Below are 9223 nucleotides of genomic sequence, written 5' to 3' on the forward strand. Positions count from 1 at the left end.
GTTTCTGTTGGTGAGAAAACCTACTTCTTACTTGGTTGGCATCCACAGAATACACAGACAGGCAGTGCCGTCCCATGAAAACCATTTTTGTTCCATTACAAAAAACTAGGTCATCCTCATCCTCATAATTGTCAATCAAGCAATAAATCTTTCTGTGCCGCAAATGAATACTGCACTGGGAATGAAACAAAGCTTATTGGCATGCAATGTCAGCTTGACTTAATTCATTCTCCTTTTCAGCTGAGCCTATTCATATGTGAAGTTTACGGATATCACACTGCCTGTTCCAGAGCGGGATAATAGATGTGGACAGACACATTATGCTGGGAATGTTGTATTAGCACAGCGTAAGCTGTCTGAATGGAGTCACAGCTCACAACAGAGTTTAAAATGTGAGACCGGATCCACAACTAGAATAAATTATCCTTCTTTAAGGCACTTTGGAAGAATATTCTCTCCCGAGCACATGAATGTAAATATGTAAATGTATGTACAGCCATGAACCTTCTCTTCAACGGCTCTGAAATGAAAACAACAAGCAGAACTTTCAAGGGAATCATTTTCTCTGAATCATCTGTTAGTGACGTCATGTCTTAAAATAAATCCACAATCAAATCATTAGTAACGTAATCCTTTTTGGTGCAGTAAGAGCATGGGATGGAAAAGACTTGAGCATGCCTTAAAATTAATAGAGGTAATGCAAAAGACAACAAAGGGTATCATGGGAAAGAAAAAGCTCTTAAATGTCTCAATAGTTTCTCATTTTCTTCCTGGGAAAAAGACCCCATTAATCTCACATGTATCTCCTCTTGAATTTTAGAAGAAATGTCAACAATATCTCAAACTGTGCATTAAAAAGTCAAAGATTTCAATATGAGCTATGCAATTCACATTAATTTCACAGTTACATATTCAAAAAATGTCAATATTTAATTTCAGACAAAAGATCTCATACAAAAGTTGAGAGCTATGAAAGAGCCACCTCTGAGAAAAAATATTTTTCTTTTTGAAATTATCTGGTCTCAATAAACAAATATAATAACAATAATAATTTGCAGTCGACGAAATCTTAAGAAATTATTTGTGTCGCACGAAAAAAAATGTATGAAAAAAAAACCTAACTAGGATTATAATTAAAAAATAATAATAATGAAAAGTACTACATTTTTGTACAATCCAAGTCACACAATGTCATGCGATTTCACCATCTCAGATGAATTCATTCAAGTCATCATGAGACTGTGTCTGTGTTTCTGAATATGTAATTGTTTCATCGCACACAGGCTTGAACACAATATCTGTGTCTGCTACAGCTCTGGGCTCACCATTTACCTTCTCCTGCCAGGTGTCGTCAGTTTACAAATATCTGATTGGACAGACGGGAAATGCAGTGGTACGCCTCCAGCAGACGAGTTCGGTGTCATGTCTCTCTGGAGCAAACTGTCAGTCTTTAAGAAGAGAGTAATAATAGCCGGGTACCACAGCCACTTGCTATGGAAAAAACACTTTCTTTTTTAAAGAAACCTTAGCGAGAAGCTGACATTTGAGCTTGGAAGAGAAACTCAAGCAGAGCATCATAGAAAGAGTTATCAGAATGGCTGTCTCACTGGACTTAGACAACAGCAATGTGAGAAGCTCTGGATTGCTTTCAAAGGAACAACACCTTTGTTTGTTGATAATGAAATACAGTAAAGCCCGTGGAGGGTTTCGAAGGGTTTTCAGAAATGCATACTTTGTACTACAGTTATTAAAGAACGCATTTCCATTTATTTTAAATGGGCTGTATTGCATGTTGGGATGTTTTCCCTGCATAAAGTTGTGTGCTGTGCGACACTCATTCAAGTTGGCCTTCATTTGGCATTCTATGATCAAGCTACAAGGTCTCGGTTTGCTTTGCTTTCATATAAAGGCTACAGCAGCATTTAAAAATGTTTCATATATTCAAATGGAAGAGTAAACAACAGTCATGCACATTTTGAGGAATCTAATCAAAACACTTGACGCTTACATATTTACACCAGTGCAATAGATGAACTAAAAGAAATAAAAGCTATTGAATAAAAAAAATTATAATAATTGGAAATATGCTTCCTCAAAAGGCTGTGAGAATGAGATACAAATGCACAAACAACTGCATCAATATGGGCAACATATGGGATCCTCAGTGGGAACGAGCACCGAAATTGGGCTTTTCTATTATAATTCAATTGTGTTAAATTGACTTGATAGGCTTCTGCGCAGCCCGTGAGGATTCCAGCTTCATAAGAGAGGCCTGGTGTCTCAGCTTTGTCAAAGGCCCATCATGCTTTGAGCTCTGATAGAGTTCCATTCTATTCTCAAGTGTCATTAGCTGTGGGCCAGGTAAAGATTAGATAACAATCGGAACTTTATGAGATACCTTTAGAGGTGTTAGGAGTCTTTTGTCGCACTGCTAAGAGAGTAATGTGGATTTTAAAAAAAAAACTTATAATTTCCTCTTTTCGTTCATTCCTTTGAATCATCAAACAGAGTGAGGACTCTTCAGTCGATTTGGCAGTCCTGAAAAATGTAAACGTATTTTCAAGGAGCAAAGAAAAACTCTTAACATGCCTTGTTAAGCATATTTCATGGAGTATTCATAAATGACTAAATATATAATTTATGGCGGAATTCTGAAAGCAGTTTTATCAAAGGTACTTTAATAATATAATTCGTTTTTGCAGGAGGGCTTGAAGTGAATTGAATTGAGAACGCTATTTATTTTGTCCTAGGAAAAGAGTCTCCAGCACTCCAGAGCTCTTTGTTTTTCTTTAATGGAGCCATGGCGCTCTCATTGCACTGTAAAGTGGCGCTTGTTCTGACCTAAATGAAAACAGCCTCGAGACCTCAGCGGTCACCTGTCCTTCACTGCAGTCCCGCCAAAACCTGTTGACGGCATCTCCGAGCTCCCCGCACCTCATTGACGCTGTTTATGACAGCGGTTCAAACCTAAATATCCAGATTTTGCTGTCTTCTTTCAAAACCGCAGAGCTCATAAAACATCCATCATGACTTTCCTCCATTTTATAACAGAGTAAATATCACTCTTACAGGGTAGATTTCCCATCATTCTCTTTTATCACAGCAGAGTGGGACAAGAAGAGGCCATTAAGTTCAAACAACGCAGATATTTCCGTGATAACAAGAAAAAGTTTATTTAGAAAGAGATTCATCATTTGATAGGATCTTGAAGATGGGGGAAAAAACAAGAAGAGGAAATTTCTGGAATCCCATTTCAGATTGCTTCCCTGAAGTATTCTTCTTTTTTTTTATTCCTCGTGTCAGCTTCAACATGAAAATTAAGCCAGGGAAAATTAACTCCTCATACAGCTACACTGAATTAGACGGTGAAAAAAAAAAAACACTTTTTAAGGATTCCGGCCTTGTCATTTTCAATTTTCTGCTCTTTGGACATGCTTGTATTCAGATTCCCGAACATCTACTCGGCATATCAATCCTAATTAGACAATCTGGGTCCGCGAAAGATGAGAGCCGAGTTATTTGCATAATTTAATCATAAATACTCAGCGATACATATTTCCGAATGCATTTGTACAATCATCTTTCTATCCTTAGGGCAAAAGTATTAATATGGTTAGGCAATAATTCTTTAAAAAAGGAGGAAAATAGGAAACCAGAAAGTGCACTCTCTTTTTAAACACCAGCTTTGGGCTATATGAAAAATTAATTAATTTCTGGGGAAAATCAATTTCTTTATGTGACCATATTAGACAGAGCCGAGCTAAGGCCCGGAATCGAGCTCCAATCAAGAAATCTCATCTGCTCCCTCTAACTTGTGTCAGTAGTGGTTAGCGTCCCTGCACGAGCGTCAGCAATCTGCACACTGCTTCTAAATATGCTGTAATGTGGAAGGGATGGTGGCTAAAGACATGCCAGGGCTCGGAGTCGGAGAGCTCATAATGCATTGCTTTTTCCACCGGCAATCTGTCTCAGGTGCGACTACGGACTATCTGTCACTGTCCTGTCTCGTTTCATCCAGCTGGTGGTCAGAAAAAAAGAAACCTGCAGATGATTCGACACACTTACACTTGCTTGTTGAATTTGAGACTGATTGATGACTCACGCCGTCACTCACAGTCAACGCAACCTGTACTAAGAATCACGAACGTTCGCTATTTGCGCAATTAACGTTGCGTGTTTGACCAGTCGTATTTTTAATTTAAAAGGACAGTTCATCCAAAAAAAATTTAATACTGTCATCATTTAGTCATGCTGTAACAAACCTAAAATCCGGATTGTTTATCTGCTTCATTTTCGATCTATCAGCACCGATCGCGAGTGAGGAATATGGAATTGTACAATATGATTTGTATGAAACTGCTACAATGAATCTGTGATTTTAACAAGCCTTTAACATGCATCCCCCGGCCCCCCCATACATCCCCCCCTCCAACTCTTTCATCCTAATCAGCATCTGTCTCTCTGTTTTTTGAAGTTATTATCGCCTCAGCTCCCTCTTGGATGTGGTTGCTGGGTGACGGGTATCTTAGCACCCACTCTGACTGGGAATGATTTGAATTCGATCCAAAGATTTCCCATGAGTACCTGTAAACACATCCGTGCCTTGTCGAAAACAAATATATCAGAAGAGCACTGCAAAGAGAGCGAGAGAGGGGAAAAAAAGAGCGATAAAATCTGCCACTGTGTGTTAAGACGCACCCCTGAGTGCTAAACAAAATAATGGCGCTCCTCAGTAAATATGCCAGTCTGTGTTGTACACAAACAAAAATATTTTGTTAAATGTGATGCACTTGTGACTGAAGTATAAATCCATAAAGTAAAATAGAAATAGAAATTTAAAACATAATTAGATAAAATTACACACAAGGCATCTTCATTAAATTAAATGTAATTATATTAAAACAAAAAAATTAAAATATGCAAGTGCATTCATATGCATCTATTTAACCTGACAACGACAGTCAATTAAGCGCCTGGTCCGTACGCAGCCTCCGACGTAACAGCTGCCTCGGCACTCACCTCCAGCCCAACCGCCCTGCTGTTTCAATAACCTTTCCTCAGAGTTCAAATGTCACCAGGCGGCAAGAACCGCACCGTCCCACACAGACAAAATGGAAAGGAAAACAAGTAGCTGAAGTATTGCTTCTCACGGGGCAGACTCATAACTCCTATGAAAGCAGAGAGATTACAGCCCCATATCTGTTCGGCGGCAGAAGGTGCGCATTAATCTGGGCCGAGGGTCCCCGGGAGAACGAGGGGGGGAGCCGGAGGAACACGTCCTCATGCGGAAGGGAGAACGGGGCGAGTCTGACTCTGCTTCAGGGGGAATTCTTTTAACGTGAGCAGACAAAGATGTAAGGCCGCTGTTATCCCGTAGCAAAGAGGATTATTAGCAGTTCCTCAGCACTCTGGAAGCCGAGCAGCGTGCGGGAGAAGTGAGACCGCTAGTGCTTATGCCATTTTTTTAATTATCTCTAGTTTTTGTGCCTAATGGGAATAGGATTTGAATAAGCAGGACTCAAACCTGACCACTTATGCTTGTTAGCACAACACAATGCGCCACACCTCTGAGGTTCTCATGTTATGCCAAGGTAAACTTCCTCTCTTCAAAAAAACTAAACTCCTAACGTTTTATCATTAAAATGTACACTGCTTTAGATAAACTAAATGATCCATCCTAAAATTCAACATCTGAGCAAGTAACTGCATCCCAAGTCACGTCCATGCAAGAGTTATGACTTAGCGTGCTGACCTTCCCCGTACGGAGAACCAAAACAGATGTAGATACATTAAATCCACACTGTAAATAAGAGCCAGTGTGTTTGTGTTCCATCCGAGCAGATACCTTTGTCCATACAAATGATGTAATCCTCCAAATGGGAAGCAGACATAGAGGAGGTGATTGATTTCAGCATAACACCGGCAGTACCAGGTGCTTTCAGAGACAATTACAGGCCTCTCTATGCAGCAGTAATAGGCCAGCACTTTAGCGTCATTAAAGCAATGTGTAGCACTGCATTATCCTTTAACCCCATCACTGACCACTCTCCTTCCCAGCCCCGGAGTTCAAACCACACACTCCATCACCTCAGGACCCTGGGACGGGCCGCACGAGGAGGAGGGGAGCCGGACTGAATGCAAGCTCAGGCCCAGGAGGAGCTCGGCACAGACAGACAGCATGGGAAGGACTGAGAGCAGACTGCTCCATTAGCACCGCTGCTGGACAAACACACATCGCACTTGTCATAAAGCTAGAGGAGAATATTTGCAATGCGCATTTTCAGACAAAAATATATAATAAATATACTGCTTTAAATCAAGTGTACAATGAATTGCACTGTGCAATGCATTTGGTGTTATTCTGCAGCTGTAATTATGACTGGCATTCAGAAATCCAATATATGTGTTTTACATGAAAGAGAAAAAAAATGTATATAAGTAGTCAATAATGCATGTTATAATTGTATAAATTTTGCAAAAATATGTGATGTGTTTTTTACAGAAGAATTTTTATTTCGCACTCACACTGAATAAAAGTGGCACTTGTCCAAAACAGAAAATCACATTACGAGTGTGAGTGTTATTTTATATACATCTTTTAATGTTGTAATTATTTTAATTAATAATATTGTGTTTAAAAAATAACTTTGGAAAAATAGTTCCTGTCAGATTTCACATTCAGATTTAAAAAGACTGGCAACAATATAATGAGCAATTTGTGACAATATTCTCATAAACAACTTGTGATTTAATTTTCAGTTTTTACAGCATTGAAATTCCTCATTTAAAAAATATCTGAAACTGTACAACACTCGAATTGCTGCATGCAAGGTGTTTTATGTTTTCATTTCAGATGAGCTGTCAACACCTTGACATTTTTAAATTAGCTTACTTTTTCTAGTAATTATTGGGCCCATTCACTTGATCACTAAAGGGTGACATTAAAGTTTCAGGGCGAATTATTCACCGATGTTACAAGCAGTAATTGTTTCCTGTGTGATTTTGTACCTTCAAGCACTGTATCACTCCTGCCATAAAGTATACAAGCACTTATTGACTATGATTTGATTTTTCCCCAGAGGAAGAAAAGAGCAGAAAGAAATGTCTGCTTATAAATACAACTAATACATAGGAGAGAACATCTATTATAATAAGTCTGACAAGCATGCTTATTTTAAATCTGCTCAAATAACAGAAAATCATTTCAACTAAAATGTTCCTCATATGCTCAATATGAGCTCACTCGTGCTTACAGCATGCACAAAAGCATGGTGACTTTAAAACACCAAATTTGTTAGTAGAAAAAATATAACCAAAAGAATAAAAAGCTCTCATGCTCTATACATAAACCTGTGCATGATTTCCACAAAATACATTTAGGGTCAACTGTCATTTATGAATTATTAATTCTGGTAAATATTTGAAAAAATAAAACACCCTGTATTTTACATGCACTATAAAATTTCAATAAAATGATTGCATTTATTATATTCAACTTTCTACCATTGCATAAAGTTGAGTTAGTCGCTTTATAGTATTCTAGAATTTGTTGCAAATTTTTCTATATTTTATTAGGATTATTTTAACGATATAAGAACAAGATGTGTTTCTTCAATGGTTATTTGCAACACCTTACGTTCAGCAAAGATCCCTCTACTTTTCTCCCTAAATAGAGTTCTTTAGATCAAAGTTATTGATGTCACATTACAAATAAAGAACATAAAACTACAGAATAAAAAGTTATTTGTTGTTCTTGTGTGACATCAGACTGCAAAAACATTTTGGACTTTTATTTTTTAAAGTGCAAGTAAAAATCTGAAAGTACTTGCAAATATCCTGTACATTATTTCCACATATTACTAACGCATAAAGTAGCTACGCGAGTTTTACTACCCATACATTCTAACAAAAGGTTCACTTGACTTCTTATCTAACTTGACTATTGATTATTTGTTTTAAAGCGCTAAAAGAGTGTTCTAACCTGGCATTTGTGCAGTCGTTGTAGAGGGTCTCGAAGTCTTTTCTGGAGATGAGTTTGCAGCGGTTGACCCCGGGCTGGATGGCCCCCAGTCCGCGCAGGATGCGGACCTGCTCCACGTTACACACCACCGGCGTGATCTCCAGCCGCTTGAGTTTGGTGTAGACGGTGTGCAGACCCCCGACCAGGTGTTTGAGAAACAGGTCAAACGCCTGGGGCAGGCAGATGAGCTCCTGTCCGTCCACCGTGAAAGAGGCCACCTTGGCGCCCCTGAGCTCCACCATCCGACACTCATTATTCTGCGGGGTGTTTTCAACAGGGGACGGGGTAGAATACACGGGCTTGCCGGCCAGTGGGATGCTGCTGGTGTTGGTGCTGATCAGATCCGTGCGGAACAGATTCTGAGTCGCTGACTGAGAAGGAGACGCAGAAGTGGCCGAAGGCGAGGATGATGATGCTGCGGTCGCGGAACATGATGATGATGATGATGCTGACGAAGAAGTTAGGATCGGACACGGCTGGACCAGAGACGATGGGGGAATCAGAGCAGCCGGTACGGCCATGGTGTTCTGCACCTATCAAATAAGTTCAGACGGGAAGCAGAGCCAGTAAGCAAAAGTAGCGCAAAGAAGAAGAAATCCACCCCGAGTGCGCTCCGCCGAAGCGCGAATGGATGTGGAGAGGTGCCGTGCTGAAATTAGGGCTCTGAGAAAGATTGAGAGAGAATGACAGGAAGAAAATCAGCAGAAAAGTGTGCCTCTGCTCTGTGGATGAGTTGTTGTTGTCACAAGGTACGGAGAGGGAGGAGCCACTATCAAGCCTTTGAAACGGAGACATGCACAATCTAATGCGACCCTAGTGGAACAGCGCGCGGAACGTTTCCAGCGTTTACTTACAACCTTTTCGTGAGCTCGGATGAAACCTGTGCTTCTTCTAGGAATGTTCTCTGAAACTCAACTTAATACATGTCAGGACGCCTGTCGACTATTATTGGTCATTGTTTGAAAGTACACTTGAAGTTCACACTTTTTGAGTGAGACAATATACAAATAAAAAAAAGGTTAAACTTTTTATCATTTCATTAATATTGTATACGTTTATGGAAAATATATGAAGAAAAATTTAGCTATGTATATAATGATGTGTTGTAAATATGTTTGTTGTTGATATTAATAAAAGTTATCACAAATACAATTAACAAAATTATAGATGCAAAAAGTAGTGTGAATTGAATCAGTACCATAT

General features: G+C 39.3%; 1 protein-coding gene across 5 annotated transcripts in view; it reads right to left on the minus strand.

Annotated features, from left to right (window-relative positions):
• dachd (dachshund d) overlaps positions 1-8760 on the minus strand; it is a 112383-nt gene extending 103623 nt beyond the window's left edge. For all 5 annotated transcript variants that reach the window (XM_016460952.1, XM_016460951.1, XM_016460950.1 and 2 more), the window contains exon 1: positions 7982-8760. In XM_016460952.1, coding sequence (XP_016316438.1) covers positions 7982-8541 — 560 coding nt within the window. In that variant the 5' untranslated portion in view covers positions 8542-8760. The remainder of the gene's footprint in view (positions 1-7981) is intronic.
• Between the last annotated feature and the right edge of the window lie 463 nt (positions 8761-9223).

This window comes from Sinocyclocheilus anshuiensis, unplaced genomic scaffold (assembly GCF_001515605.1).
Source record: "Sinocyclocheilus anshuiensis isolate Anshui unplaced genomic scaffold, SAMN03320099.WGS_v1.1 scaffold136, whole genome shotgun sequence".
Taxonomy (NCBI): Eukaryota; Metazoa; Chordata; class Actinopteri; order Cypriniformes; family Cyprinidae; genus Sinocyclocheilus; species Sinocyclocheilus anshuiensis.